The following is a 16,823-nucleotide window of genomic DNA, read 5'->3' as shown; positions in this document are numbered from 1 at the left end:
TCAAACCGAACCCTCTGCTAGAATCACTGGCTCACTTCAAAAGAATTAATTCCCAATGAACTATGTTAATCTGTCCCTACAAAGATAAAGCATATTGGTGACGTCTGAACAAAAGAAAATGAAATCAAATACAAAGCACACAGTGGAAATGTGGAAGAATCTGAGTGGAGCTAAACCGAAGGCTCCACTCAGATAGAAAACCAGTTAGTGGCATCAAAATCCCTGAGACTGGGCCAGAGCTTCACAATTTTACTTCTACTTAACAATAATGCACCACTTTGTAATGGACTGTCACGTAAAATTCATATTTGTGACAAAATGTTAATCCTTTGCATGAAAATTCAGCGTAAAGGTAACAAGACCTGACGACATAAAAGGCCGTTCCTGTAGACATATGGACCTTTTCAAGAATCTTTAAACATTAACATTGGAGGTAAATCTTGATTAGTTTATATTTCAAGTCTCTCTTATGGAACATTAAGGATTTAGAAATACTGGCAGTCATTTGGATATCTGCACATTTAAGGTAGATGATCTCTCGTCTCTCATAAAAGATGCTAAGAGTCAGGCAATAAAACTTAAATACAAAATCTCAGAATTCAAATCCAAATTCCAGTTTTAATCAATATTTTTTCATCCTAATTTTTTCCTTAAAAATATACAATTGGTATGAAATATATTAAAAATAGGCTTTTATTTTAATTAATCTTTCTGTTAGTTGTCCAAAAATAAATAGAAGCTGCAAAGCAAAGAAGATGGTGATTTTTGTTTGGGCTAACAATTTGAACTTCAGAACTATAGAAAATCAAAGTGTGCATTGGTAACAAAAATAAATAAATAAAATGTTCCAAAATAAAATGTTCCAAAATAAAATGTTCAAAATCAAAAAATGTAACGCTAGAATCACAACCTTATTGCTTTATTGTTGTTAAGCATCTGCTGATGGTTTTTATGATTTTCCACTTTCATTCAATTAACACAAATTCATCTCAGCTGGAGCAGTTTACTCCGTTTAGATCGAGATCTGTCAGCGTTTCCTGAATATCGCTCATCTTCAAATGATTACTGAAACCATATCTATTTTTTTAGTTTTGAACAACACCACAATGTTGATACAACAATGCCCCAAATCCTCTGAGTCTAAAAATAAATAAATAATATCTGATAAATAACATTATCAGATATTAACATCTGATGATGTTAATATATTGTCAGAAAAGATGATATATTAACAGTGTTATTTTGATTTACAGCCACAGAATATGTTTGGGTTTATGGTTTGCTGTGTGTGGAATGGAGGAACCATATGCAGCTCTTTTTTTCTTTTTTTTTTTTAATTCATTTCTGATGCAGTGCTGATGTTACTGCATGGTTTCTCAAACCAAAATACACAAAGACAGCGATGGGTGGATTCAGAGCAGCTGGGGCTGCTGCAGCACACCGCCTTACTCTATGGCTTGCATCTACGTTTCTCCATCTGCATCCCAGTTGGCAACATCTGTCCTGGAGTTTCTGCTAAAGCAACATGATGGGTTGGTGTACATGAATAAAGCTACAGCTTTATTCATGTACTTTTGAACACAGAAAGTTTTGCCACATGACTGCAAAATAAGCGTTGAACACCTCACTCATCGCCTCTCATTAGCTGATTTGTGTGGCTATTTTCTCGCCCGACAGTCCAGAAGACTCGCTTCGATCAGGGACCAAAACGGCAACGTTGGTTATATTTTCAGATGGTGGGCTTCTCTTTCTCTTGCACTGTGTCAAATGATCCAAACGATTTGAAAAACCTGCTCCCCCCCTCGCCTGTGGCGGCACTGCAACAAGAACCACTGAAGGAAATGCCCCAAAAACGTCCTTCTTGACAAAATGCAAGAAATGGATTAGCGTCAGACTTTTTTTAGCGGTTGAAGGATTTCTCTTTGCTGCGACAGACTGGCGACCTGTCCAGGGTGTACCCCGCCTCTCGCCCGGAACGCAGCTGGAGATAGGCACCAGCACCTCCCGACCCCGTTAGGGAGAAGGGTGCTCAGAAAATAAATGGATGGATGGATGGATGGATCTCTCTTTGTCTTTGGCGAAAGACCTCAAGCCATTTCCTCTTGCTAGAGTCACCCGTGTTGTTTTGGTTGTATTTACCTCTACAACAGGCTGCATCAACAAGTGGACTAGGCCTCATTGTGAGACGGACTTTAAATGGCCCGTGTCTCTCAGGGGACAAGCAAAACCTGACGACACAGACAGCAAACTCGAGTCCCCTCGCCATCTTTTTTTGCTTTTTTCACCGACTCCTGATAGGAACTCGTCTGCAACTCTTCCACTCAAGGTGACCCATTTAAGGCTAGACGTGAACGTCCTTCTTTCTCCTCTGTCCCAGTTTCTACTCTCAGACTGCAAAAATAACTGCTCCCGTCAAAGGAGGTGACAGTCTTTCCTTTTTTTCTCTCTCTCTCGCTCCTCCAACTAAATAAATGTCTTATTTGGAAGAAAACGGCGTCCACGTCAATTGAATCGGCTCCTTTTATTTATTTATTTTTTTGCTGCAAAAGGGAGATTGATTATGACATAAAAATAGCTTCGAGTGACGCTAAAATAAAAATGTCCTGTCTTGTTCTTGATCAGGACAAACAACAGTTGACCGCAGATGGAGGGTGACTCACTGGATCTCACATGGAACGATCTGGGATTAAAAGATCCAGTCGGTATATGATAACTCATTTTAGATTGTAGTGTGTTTGTTTTTCATCACAGAGTAAACCCGCAGACGAAAACAATGCAAACTGGAGGAATTATAAGACTTCGTTGTCAGGGGGCAAAGTGGAACAATATGAGAGGAAGAATGAAGCAGAAAGAAACAGAAATAACTCTTCAACTACACCGCTCTGCTCCAGGATATGGCATTTAAGACCTGAGGATACAACATACTGTAACTAGAAATTACTAGGGCCTGAGGATAAATATAAATGTTTTACTTAGATCATATTATTTTGTAGAAATAACCTTCTCATTTTTCCTTATTTTTGGTGAATACTACTTATGTAATGTAAGCAACAGTTTTATAATAAGTTTTTAAATAAGGCAAATTTAGTTTTAGTTGAAATTCAGACTACAAATCTTGATGTTAAGTGACGTTGTACTGGGGACCAAAATTGGAACATTTTCAGCTGACAGTTCAGATTTTCAACTGAGCGATCCCAACCATTTGAAAAGCCTAATCCTGACCTCTCACATTTGTTTTGGTTGTATTTACCCAGAATGCCTTGCGCTGTAGGCCTCTTTCTGTGTTTAATGCAGAAAGAGGACGCAAGCATATGTACTTGCATTCACGTATGTATTCAAACCGCGCTCAAGTTCACTTCAACCAAACCAAGACTGCGGTGTTTAGTGAAAGTTTACCGTTTCGCTCCACATCAGAGTTGGATTCACACGAACCAGACTTTCTGGAAACAAACTGGAGTTTGATTAAAGCAGATTAAATAGGGCCGGTGTGAATGCACCCTTAGTCTCAAATAAAAACTAAACTCTTCCTTAATGTTCTGGTGCCAGGTGAACATAAACATAGAAAACCAGAAAACAAAACTTTTTTTTTTGCCTAAGAGTTTTACATTTAAATGAGTTTCCAAAATGCCCTACAAACTTCTAAGAACTTCTAAAGTGGTAAAAGCCAGACAGTATTTCTCTGTATGTGCTCCATTCATCAACTTGACTGACAGCAGAAGTACTTGCCAAGCTAGCATGCGCATTAGTCATAAGCCTTAGGCTGAAAGCAATTTAACACAAGTGAAAATAATATAAACAGTGAATACATTTTAAACTCTTTAAAATCCCACCTTTAGGACACTTACTGCATTGACAGATGTATTTTTGTCTTTAAATGATATATAGTAATGTGGTATATTTTGTACTTGATGCTGTCATTCTGAGAAACACAGCGCTGACTAGATGGTGGCCGCTGCTTCCTCACTGGCTCAACATGTTCATATAGAAAGCCTTCATGCTGCCATGTGTCGTCAACCCTCAGGGGTTCTGTGATCGTAACCCGCGCCAGGAAAATACCACCCCACGCCACGGCAGAGCTGCCAGGAGCATTCACCACAACGAGCGAACGCTGCCTGCAGACTCGTTCTGGCATGTGCCACATATGTTCTTGCTCACTTCCTAATAATAGTGTGACTTGTGATCATGTGCTCGTCGTCTCTGCTGCTCTGATGCGCCGCTAAACTCATACAATGACTTGTTTATCATGTCAGCCATTAAACGACTGACATGTCTTCCAAGTTTTTCTACTAGACTAGTAAGTTAAAGTCCCAACTCCCCGACTGAGCGAAATTGATGATCCTGCTTGCTTTCTTCTTGCACGTCATGTAAATCAGGGGCGTCGTTGTCAAAAGGTATTTCCATCCGACTTGAACTAATGTTCTTTCTTTTTAATTTTCATGCCAGCATATCACCAGTCTGAACCGTCAAACCGCAGTCTGTTGCTGGCATTTTAAACCCCTGTATTGGAGACTTTTCATGCTCGTTCAAACAGTTATTCCTGCAGCTGGAAGATTCAGATTCATAACGTTTTTCCTCAACCAATTCATTTGTTTTTCATAGGAAATGAGACAAAGATTTCTTATAAAAGAATAAAACAACCAGGGCGAAATTTGAAAGGACCTGGGACATATTTTTGCCCTCTCCAGCAAATATACATTTTAGACATTTAACACATTTTTGGGTTTTATGTATTTTTTGCTGGATAATCACAGTACATTAATAGGCAGCTCAAACTAATGCACTACCTCAACTTTATAATTTTAAAAATTTCCTGATTTAATTACTCATAATATTTTGAAAAATCTACCATTGTCAAAACACTTCACTTGATCATTAAGCTTTATGTAGAGTACATTTTTTGTAAAACATGTATTTGTAATAAAATATAAAAAATAAATGTTTGCTGCTCCAAAAAAAAAAAAAAAAAAAAAAAAAAACACCGGGGCTTGGGCTACTGCTCCTGAAAGCACTTTTTGATGTCTGGACAAAAAAAAAAATCCGTACATTTTTATTGAAACATGGCATATCAGAAATTCTTTAAAGCTTTCTCAATAATAAAGAGAAACATCTTTATTGACATTACAGCTATTTTTTTCTGCAGGTGTTTTGATGACTTATCTTTGGTGATGAGCTTCAAGTCTTTAAGATTTGAAGGTTTCTTTGACATCACAGCTAAACTTAATTCGTTTTCCTTTACTATTTTCAGTACTCCTGATTATTCTGCCTTGTACATTTTCCCCTAGATATGGTCTCTTGCCCCTCCCACTGGCAGGGGCAAGAGACCATTCACCAATCTGTTCCTCTTGGATTCCTCATCATTACAACATGACATGAAATAAAAACTAAGGTTCAAGAAGAGAAACTAACCAGCCCATAAGGACATACCTTTGGTTATATATAACTTATAGTATTTATTGCAGCCAAAATTCAAGTTAATTGTTACCATGCGTGACATATTAGAGGTTTAGTCACCGTATGCTGCTTTAAAAAAAAAAACAGCAATTATATCTAGTGTGTATACCAATATAATCCGGAGGCGGTGGAAATGCTGGACAGGTTGACACTCCGTCAGAGGGATAATACTAACACTTACAACTATGCGTGCTCATACATGCAATTTCAAATCAGCAGTGAGGAGCACGCAGCAAGACACACGACTTGAGAACATGATAGCTAAAATGCACACTGTCAAGAGAGAGGGTCTGCACATGTGACAAACCAGGATTCTCCTTTCTGGTTATTGTCTTTCGTAATAATACAGTGTCTACATTATTTTTCTTAAAATGTGTACAAATACAGTTGTAACAAGATATTTACATGAACAGACTACAAAGACACAAATGCATTTTTTTCCCCTCACTGTGAAGTCACATCAGTCCAAACCTTCTTCTAGCTTAGTTGGAATTCCCAAAATGATTTCTATTGGTTAAATGCCAGAAAACTTAACAAGAAATTTTTTTGGATGTTTCTTTGCAAGTGCCCTACTTTTTTTGTATGTTTCCTGATTCGTACCAAAGTCTATGTAAAACGTTGAATTTGAGGAAAGTTACAAAAAAAGTTCTAAAAATGTTCTTGTCAAGGTTTCTCTCATCTAATAAGTAGAAATGAGTTTAGAAATTCAACCTGAGCTAAAACAAGAAAAGTTTAGTCTGACTTAACTTCAGACAGTGAGAATAAAATGTTGGTGTGTGTATTCCAACTTTATATATATATATATCTTCAACTGAGTTTATTACTGTAGTACCAATTTGTTTTGAATTGGTTCAATTTACACAAAATGTAATTGGCCCAATCAAACTTGGACCAACTGGACTGATCCAATTCATATCCAATCAGATCCAGACTCAAATCAAATCAACCCAAGCTATTATAAAAACAATTCAACCAGATTCGGGACATTCATCGACTTTGCAGCAAACCTTCATCATGAGAATCAATTAATAGATTCATGACTGTGTTTAGTCTGAGTTTTCAAAATGTTTTAAATGAGTTTCTGCTCCAACACTGCCAATTCAAACCACTGAATTACCTTGCATGTTATTTATTCACTTATATGTGCTGAACTTTTGACAACACATGATAAATTTGTGATACATTTTTACCATAAATTATGGGTTTTTAGGGGTTTAGACATTGCAAAAATGTCTAAACCTTCTCAGAAACTGTCTGTCTCGTTAGGATGGATAGATTTGCAATTTTGTCCATGTTTTTTTTCATTGAGTAAATACCTATAAATTTGAAAATATGAATAAATGCAATCTCTGTGATTTTTTTAGTGACACAAGTCACACTTTTGTATGTGACTGGTGTTCCGTTTTTGTGTTCTAAATCTAACCACCTAGATTTAGGTGTGGTTATATTAAGGTGTGGGTGTAGTAAATATATGCTATCGTCACTTTTATCATTATCACAAAAGCACCACAAAGTATCAAGATAAAACTTTAAGTCAATATTGCCCATCCCTATTACACTGAATAGATGTTGTTTTCAAAATGTGTGTTATCTGGTGGCTTCAAATCCACAAACTCTACATAACCAAACATGCCAGGAACAACATCAACAAAAAGTAAAGTTATTATTCGGGTTAGATATTTAAAAATTTTAAATATGCAGGCTCCCCATGGAAATGTATTGATGAATAGCATATTGATCTGAAAGGATTATTGTCTTTGGTCGTTGGCAGACAGCTTTACAGGGATGGACAAACTTTAACGGTGCAACCAAACACTCTGAAATCTGGCGGACGTCCCGGCTTAGATCGGCCGAGGAATATCTGCACTCATGGTCTTCCACGTGCTGCTCAGTTTGATACATTTAGTCTGACAACAAAAGGGCCTAACAGATCTTCTACATGGCACGCATATGAGGAACAGTTGATGTTTTACCTCTGCGTATACTATGTGGGTTTGAGAACGAGTTCATAAGAAGTCAAGCACATTCAGGGTGCTGCCATGTGCATTCCTAAGGGGTGTCCCACGCTTACACAAATACTCACACCAACTAATGTTTACCCACTCACATACACAGCTCACATACAGCCACATGCTGTATGTGAGCATGTGGAACCACCAGTGACCATGTTGGAGACTTATCTAGGATTTAGATTAGCTGCAAGAGAGAGAAGCCTTTGTATTCCAACAAAGGGTCTCATTTTGCCAGGCCGAGATTTACCAAACCTGGGCAGGACAGTTTTAAATGCAAACATGTCGCAGAGAGACGGCTGAAAAGTGTATCACATACTTTCAGACAATGGAAAATATTTTTGCAAAGATGTCTGATGGTGCTGAGGAATGAAGCGTGTTCTGTGACGTACACAGATTCAACAGGACTTCTTACCTGGGTCACTGAAGCCAAGGTGAAACTAACGCTAGCAAAACGTTGGTATCGCTTCTGGGTCTAATAGCTAAAGTTTAATTACAGCAAAACTCCGGAACCACATGTTCTCAAAATTATATTATTTTTATTTCAAAACTACAAATTGGTAAGTTTAGAAAATGATCTACTCTGATCGAGAACTGACAAAGTTCTACCAGAGTATGCAAGCAAAACTAGTTTTTTTTTTCACACACAACCAGATCTGGACAACAAAGCAATGACAATCTAATATATTGCAATAGACACATAATTCCATTCAATTCAGTAAAAAGAGAATAAAGTGTTGCTTACATACTTTGATAAATATCAACAGATAATACGACGGATGAAACGTTCAATAATGTCACTGAACTCCAATCCAAGGCCGCACGGCATTCTGGGGGATGTAGGCAGAGGAAAGACTTCAGGCGCTCAACCTCTCATGACCAGCTAAGGAAGGTGGGGGGCATCAACTAACTCACTTGCTCACTGGTTGCCTAGCAACAACCTGTCAGGTAACTTGTGGTTACCTAGCAACAGCCTGTCAAGTAACTGGCGCAGCAGCAGTTCAAGGCTTCACCACTGTGTCTGAGAACTGCTTAAAAACAAGGAAAAACAACAACGGCATGGAGTGAAAATGGTGGAACAAACAGGAAAGGTAACAGCAACAGTTTGGATGTGTTTCAGATATTTAAAACAATAAAAACAAATGGTGGTTGGAATAATCCAATTTTTCAAGTTCTTTTTTTTGAGTGAACATCCCGTTCCTTATGGGGTTAGGGCTAGCTAGTAACTAACCTTTATTTAATTTCATATAGTGATAATGAGGAAGGACCTCAATGCAACAATGCCTAACAACAACAATCTTTGGTGAGGAAGTTGTCACAAAAGGTTGAACACTCAGCTGTAGCTATTTTTAGCATCAGAAGTTTGAAAATGAAATTTGAGGAAGCACAAAAAGTCATGAGACGATGCTTCGAGGGCAATATTATTTTCTTCACTCAGGCTGCTACAACTCAGCAAAATTTTTGTGCGTTCCTGTTGCATGTCGACCTTTCGATTGGAAACCATGCTTAGCAACAACATCCTCAATGTTTGAATCTAGCAGCGACTCATTTCCCACCAGAACGTCACCATAAAACACCAAGTTCACAACATATTGTGTCACAAATGAATTGCTGGATCCTCTTTTCTGGTATCTATAATTTACATTGACAAAAACATCAATTAAAGATGAGGAGTAAAACAAAAGCTTCTTCGTGTTCCAGTGCGCTCGACCCGATCTGACATACTTTAGCAGAATGTTGCACTTTTAATCTGGGTACTTTCTGTACTAAAAAGTTGTGATAAAATGTGCTCTGGTGAAAAGAGACTAGATCTCATCGGTGTGCAAAGTAACACTTGCAGCACTGCCACATAAAAAATTTAACTCCATATTTAAATGCATTTTTGCAATAGGATAAGTGGAATGGTTGAGTGGCTGAAATGGTCTAAAAACATTCGTCCTAATGCAGCACTTTGGAAAAGTATTCATACTCGAATTTTTTTCACACTTTTGTCACTTTGAAAGTACATATTTCATTGTATGTTTCCAAAAAGCCCATCTATGCTGAAGTGCATTTTGCTTTATTGCTGACCTGCGTAAGTGAAAGTCATAAAGTTGTTTTGTTGAAAAAGTGTAAAAATCAGAATATTTAGAAAAAAAAAAGATTTGAAAAACTACTGGCAAATCTGAAGCTAAATGCACATACTTATCCATAAAAATAAATCTACAACAAATGTTCACATTAAATATGACCAAAACCTTATGTTTGATTAAAAAAGAGGAGCAGATGAAGACAGTCTGTTTGAAAAAGTAATTATTCTTAAAATTTCTTCTGAATTAGTACAATCTTATATCTTATATGGAGATGTTATTGACATGTAGCACTCCAAACATTGCTTCAATATATTAAATGTGGCTGTATCAAGCTATCATATAATGTCAACATATAAGATCGGTTAATTAAATTATAAACTTTACACAAAACACTTGTTGATTTCACCGTCTTTCTCCATACAAGTTCAGTATGTTGTTTCCAAGTTAGTTTATCATCAACAGTAACTCCTAAAAAATGCTTTGAGGCATTTGGCTAATTTTAATGCCATGAATGGCCCAGTCAAAGTCCAAACCTGAATCCAGGAAAGTAATGAAATACAGACACTCTTCACATAATTTTACTGGAAGAACAGCCAAAAAAATAAGTAAGAAAAAGTGGTCCCATCCGCCTAAAAAGAATCACAGACATAATATGAGATAAAGAAGTTTCTGGAAGGTACTGACTCTTCGTGGGAGCTTCAATCTAATTCATGGTCCTCATTTTGGTTAGTAAATCTTTGTGAAACTGTGAAGTGGAAAGCCTTCTTTTTCCACTTCATCATTACGCGCTACTTTTGTGTCTGCTACATAAATTCCCCGTAAAACACAACCGAGTTTTGTGTTGCAGCATGACAAAACGTGAACATGCTGAAAGGATGACTGTCAGGAAACTCAAAAAACAGACATTTTACTAATCAGTCACTTTAGAGAGTGACAAAGATTAAAATTCAAAGTTATCTGTTTGCTAGCGAGTCTTCAGCAGATAACAGGAAGGCTAAACAGATTGCACATTTGCTTATTTTTTCAGCATTTAAAGCTAAGAAAAAAGCTTGAAATGCTAAAAAAGCATGTGGTTATGCAACACGCTGGATTTAGAAATGCTAGCTGCCAGCTAATTTCTAAATGCTAGCTGCCATTTAGAAATCCTGGACTGCTCAGTTTTTCTTTTTTCTCTCTCTCTCTCTTTCTGCAGGTGTAGAAGCAGACTTCTGGGGTGTTGTCTTGTATTCTCTCTATACTTCTTTCTTTTTAAACCCTTCACCTACTCCCAACATCATTTTTACAGCCACTGCTCTCTCAATGACACATCAGCTTTGCTTCTACTGTACAGAAAGATCATAAAAAATGTTAAATGCAGTTCTTTGTATTCTCCTATGTTGTCACCTTCCTAAAATAATGGTTTGAGTCACTTTTTGCCAAAATATTTTGGTTTCCTAAATCATCTTTTGGCAATAAATAAATAAATAAATAAATAAGAAAAGAGGTTGTCATTTTTTTTGTATTGGTTTACCTTTCTTTTTGTCAAAATCAGTTTTGGCAAACCAAATTACTTAGCTTTAGGAAAATGAAAAAGTTTAAGTTCTTTAAAAAGGTTTTGCTAAAATATATATCAACAGACCAAGGCTTTAAAATTTTACCTGTGTGTGTTTTTGGTAAGACAGCACTACGAATCACAAATATCTCATCATTGCAATATGTATGCGCAACATTAATATTCAAAAGAACAGCTTCAAATGCAATAATTTCACCTATGTAAGTACATATATATTTATTAACTCTCACTGTTCATGTCAATATCATCCCAAAATATGACAAGAGATGCTGAAAATCAAGAGTGTTGGAATGTTGATGTTTTTTTTTTATGAATCACAATAAACATTGTCATTGCAATATTTATCTATTGCATTTTTATTTTTTTATTTTTCAGCTGAGTTCTTTGTGTGAAAATCTGATTATGTTTGTTGGACCTGGTCACCTTCAGCTTGCCCAGACTACCGAGCATCAGCGGATGCTGCCACACAGACAATCAAAAGATTACGCCTGAACCCTCATCAGCTCCCTCGTTCTGTTCCCATCTTCGTCCCAGCTGCCTCCTCTCTTCATGCACGCATCCCGTGCAGCAGATGCGGCGTCCGCAAATAGATTACCGGGAGAAAACTGATGAAAGTACGTGTTGGAGTACTCGCTTCCCTTCCACATCGAAACCCTGCGCATTCTTTGCATCTAATTATCGTGATTAGACGAGTGGATGGGTTCTGTTAGGACGAGCAGCTGCAGACTCATGCAGTGAACCCACTTCTGCGGCCTGGAGCTCTTCCTGGTCCAGGGTCGCAGCATCATGGAACCTCGTCTGTGGGTTCATGTGCTGATTGTGCGCGTTGAAAGCGAGCGCGCTGTTTCCGCTGCGCTTTTTGTGCACGCGTAATGATGCAGGCCGGATCTGCGTGTCAGCTCTTAGAAAGACGTGGCCGTTCATTCACACAAACAATGCAAAGATTTTTCCAGATGGCAGCGGTCCATATGGATCAGCAGCCGGAGGATTCGGCCGCATGCTTTTCATGCGAGGCAGTGTGTTTTTAAACACCCCATGAAACACAGAAAACGTGACGAAGAAGGGAAGAATTTAGTGGAGAAATTATCTTTCTATCAAGCAGACGGGGCCTTTACTCGGTTCTAACATTTTGAACAGTTCCGTCACAATCGCCGGTGATGGATCTTTGCCAAAGTAAACACAAGAAAGGAAGCGCGGCAGAACGCAGACTCCATCTGCTATGTGAACCGAAACGAGGTCTATTGATGTGCGTCCTGTTGTTTAAAATGGAGACATTGGCATTTGCAGCTGCCTGGCTGAGTGATCAATCAATTTGAATAATAAAGCCCAGTAATTACAGGCTGTGCTGCCCCGGCACTGTCCTTTTTTCTTTTTTTCTTTTTTTTTTACACACTTCCCACCTCCCCACCCTATCACCCTCCCCCAATTCTCCTTAATAGTTTCACAATGCTTGCTGAAAAACAAGTGTTACATTTCTTAGGCTTAACTCAACTCCCTGGCATTGAAAAATGGCACTGAGTGATATAGCTGATTCGCAGACGAACAGTTTGCAGAGCGAGAACAAAACCATCAAGAACTTTGAATAAGGAGGTTATGAAAACGTTTTGTCTCCTTTTTCTTTTTTTTTTGCAGATTTCTGTAAGTAGGAGGCAATTTCTCTCACTCATATTGGATTGCTGTCAATTTCTGCCACGGCATCTTCCTTTAAGCGAGCTAAGATGACAGGGCTGTTACTGCAGTGTGGGCTGTCTCACTTTTCATGGGCTTCCTACTTTCTTTTATGCAGCAGTAGATGTGTCCCTGCTTCTCGAGAAACGGGGACACGGAAACAAAATAAACGGCAACAAGACAAACCGGGAGCCATTTTGGCAGAAACAAAAACAGAGGGAGGAAATCAAAAGGCACAGTTTCGCAGCGAAGCTCCATTTCATGCAAAACGATTACAACCAGTATTCGAGCATTCAGAAGCCTTTTGGTACTTTCCTTCAACATGACTAATGGGTCAGGTCACAGAACCCTCTAAATGCCTCGCTCAAATCATTCATCATCTTACATAACTAGAGATGCATCGATACGATATTAATGTCTGTATTGGTCCCAATATACAAAAACTTTCTAGATCAGGTATCAGCGACGAGCAGGATGAAAATGTGCAATATTTTTTTGTGTAAAATAAATCACTACATTTTTTTTTTTTGTCTCCTTTTGGTCGACTTAATGTAATGTAGATAGTCCACAAAAGAGCAAACAAAGTTGTCAATCACTGCTATGGTCATAGAGAAAACATAAACACCCCACTGGAAAGCTGACAAAGAATACTAAAAGTAGAAAATTATCTATAAAAAAATAAAAAATAAACAAAGTTGACTCAAGTAAGTGATGAACTCATCACTTGAGGATGGATGGATCGGCCAGCAACTTCTGGTGACTTTTAGGCCAGTTGCTAGCAACTGTCCTGCTACTGAGAAGCAGAGGTATCCCAGGAGAACTGCACAGAGAGCAGCCGAAACACTATTCTTAACATTTATGATGTTGTATAAAAAGTACTACGTTTATGAATCAGGAAAGCAAAGTATTATCTGCACAACAGGAACCGCAACAGCTCTGAAATATTTTATGAAACACATTATCAATGAATAATATTAGAACAAAAGACAAATGTGCTAAGGTCAGCGGTGTGCTTCAATAAAATATGACTAAAGACCCAATCAAACCCCCAAATCATTCAGAGAGAGTGTGTGAACTGTTAGGATGGCTCCCTTTCAACAAACCAATAAATCTGAAACAAGATATTGTGAAATGCTGAAAGCTGTCACTTTATTCACATGAAAATGCATGTAGCCTAATGTATGGAGTCAAATATATGTTCAGAATGAATGATTAACATTGGAGCGTTTCGGGTGACACACTATGAGATGTTAGAGCAGCTTTCTCAGTTTCGTTAACCTTATTTTGGTGTGTTAAATTTGAGAAAATATCCAAGAAAAAGATCTACAAAATCCTTAATCTGAAAAGTACAAACATAAAGCATGTAATACAGGTGAAATGTTGTTATTTTGTTCCATATACAAGGTATCAAGGTATAATGTACCAAAAAGTTCCGATTGGGACATCCGTCCTAAAGTAACAATTAAGCAATCATTCTGAAACCATTTTTTATGTGCATAATATAAAGGACAGGAATGCAATCAAAGTTTTGGTCTTACCTTTTGTCTGCACTTCAGAACAACACCGTAAGCACCTAAAACAAAAGCAAAGTGTTAATAACTTATCACAGCTATTTCTACTAACACCCAATCATGCATTCAGATTAACTGAACGGGCAGCAACATCCTCAAGCTGATGAAAACATTATGAGTGCATATGTGTGACTTCTATTAGTGAAGCAAGAGTCCAAAAACAACAGTATTTTAAATCTTTTTTCAATTTTTTTTGTCATACTTCTGACACCTTAGTGTGAATTAAGTCAGCACATCTTTAACGTGTAAAAGCACAGGTTGTTGTGCAGTAATAGGACACGAGTGTTGGCGAGCTGGTGTGGTTCTGATGTTGTCGACCCTGGCAGTCCCAAACGTGTGTCCCCTGGTGGACACCAGCCTTGGACTGAGCAGGCACATGGCAAACTGCTCTGTGCTCCTTCTCCAGCGTGTCAGCTGGTCATCTGTCTCAGCAGGAAGCCGCTCGGATATGCAGTACAAGTACATCCAGACCTACGGGCTGCAAATGTAAAACGCCGAAACACCGACAGCCTTAACCTGCTGAGGACAAAACCCGTGCTCCTTGATACCACAGATATTTTTGTTGCTTCTCTCTATCAGTCAAGTTTATTTGTGTCGCACATTTCAGCAACAAGGCAGTTCGAAGGGTTTTACATGATCAAAACGCAGAAAAGTCCACAATAGAAAAATCGTATTTTTCCCCAAGTGTCGTCATTTACACATAAAATTGTTGGTTAGTGTTTCATTTATTATGGCACAATTGCAACTCTAATACAGTCTAGATTTAAAGAAACTTGGTGATTCGGCTGTTTTTAATGACTTGTTCCAGGATTGAAGTTTCTACTTGTCTATTTGTGATCAATCGCTAAATATTTAGAGCTCAAATTTAAATCAAATGCATCAAAGAAAGACTATTAATGGGATAGTTTGGATGTAAATTATTATGTTCAAGTTTATCCCCAAAATTTTTATTTTTTTTAATAACATTTTTTTAATTGATAATGTAAAATGGGATAAACTGCTTCTTCATTATTAGCGAGCTTCTGCTCTAAAATTGCTCTATCATTCATATCCCTACAAGTTTAAGTTTTAAGTTTCACACAGTAACTACAAACTTCAATGTATTTATTGAGACTGATTTATTAAGTAGTACATCATCTGACGTAGAAGGTTAATTAAGCATAGCTTTGAAAATGTTTTATTAACATAAGTCTCAAAAGCATTTATATCATCTCTAAAATTCCCTTTTGACAATTTCTGCCCATTCAGTTTTGCAAAATAGCTCAAAGTCAGTTGGATTAGGTGGAGAAAATAGACACAAAAAAAGGTTTTATTCGTCACTGCTCAATCAAAACTGGAGAAAGGAATCCCCCCGCTGCACGACAGCGGTATTTCTCTGGGAATACAAATGCATGACAAATTCCTCAGATTATATTTTCATAACTACATTTTCTAACAAAAACTTTGAAGTTTGTGCCTGCAATGAGAAAAGTTCAAGGAGTTCTGAACACATTTGTGAGGAATTATAACCTTGCACCAAACACCAAGCAGAAAAAAAAACCCCAAAAGCATAATTTTCACTAATGTATTAACAACCTTCTTTAAAAAAAAAAATAAGCAAAAATAGTTACATAAGAGCTTTTAATTGCTGGGGTGAACCTACATAAAGCACTTTGCCCTAAGTCATTAGCAAAATTGACTGGACTCGTGATCAGTGGAGGACGAAATCAATGGTGCTGAACACATTTGGTCCACAAGCGCAAAGGAAGAGGCTGCAGTTGATATGAGACAGACAAACTCGTACAGCTTTATATTTTAATGTGGCCCTAAAAGTGCAGGGTTCCTTCCTTCCTTCCTGAGCGACTCATCACTGGAGAGGCACTCAGCTTTCTAAATCTCTCACTCAAAGTTTCCCCGTGTCCTCTGGTGGCACGCTGCACACACATTCTAAATGTCAGTGTAGGAGCGTGAAAACTGGGACAAGTGGGTGGCCTCGCTTCAAAGCTGCTGCAACTTTACACTGAGCGAGCCGCTCGAGGCAAAAGACGAGCCAGAAGAAGCTTTTCGAAGGGGCCGAACTCCCGGACCCACCGCGGTTCACTTGAAGCTGACGACACTTTGGAAATGCAGCATAAGTGTTTTATGCAAAACTCACTGTAATGTAAAGCCACCGCGTAAAACTTGCTACATGGCCTGTCGCGATAAGCAGTAGATCAATAGATCGGATGACAGATGAAAATGAGCTCGATGATTTCCACTTGCAGGACTTATTGTTTTTCTCTTTTTTTCTACCAAGAACCAGATACTTAAAGTGCTGGGGAGATGGGGGGGAGGAGGTCATTTGCTGTTTCTGTTGTTTTAGTTTATTTATTTATTATTCCAGTGTTAAATGTTCATTAGAATTTGAAGTGTTATGATCTTTGAGAATGTGTTCTTGAATTATTAAAGCGTTATCACTTGTTAATGGGCTCAAAACAGCAGTACTATCATTTACCGCAATAACTTCTGGGACAATTTGTCG

The 16,823-nt window shown here is 37.9% G+C and overlaps 1 protein-coding gene across 2 annotated transcripts in view; it reads right to left on the bottom strand.

Annotated features, from left to right (window-relative positions):
- The window catches only part of LOC129370569 (cyclin-dependent kinase-like 5), a 44,463-nt gene that overhangs the window by 21,837 nt on the left and 5,803 nt on the right, over window positions 1-16,823 (bottom strand). For both annotated transcript variants that reach the window (XM_055046642.1, XM_055046651.1), the window contains exon 3: window positions 14,291-14,325. In XM_055046642.1, coding sequence (XP_054902617.1) covers window positions 14,291-14,325 — 35 coding nt within the window. The remainder of the gene's footprint in view (window positions 1-14,290; window positions 14,326-16,823) is intronic.

This window comes from Poeciliopsis prolifica, unplaced genomic scaffold (genome assembly GCF_027474105.1).
Source record: "Poeciliopsis prolifica strain line A6 unplaced genomic scaffold, Auburn_PproV2 SCAFFOLD002, whole genome shotgun sequence".
Taxonomy (NCBI): Eukaryota; Metazoa; Chordata; class Actinopteri; order Cyprinodontiformes; family Poeciliidae; genus Poeciliopsis; species Poeciliopsis prolifica.
Note: the sequence above shows the minus strand (reverse complement) of the source record. Positions and strands in the feature narration are given on the sequence as shown.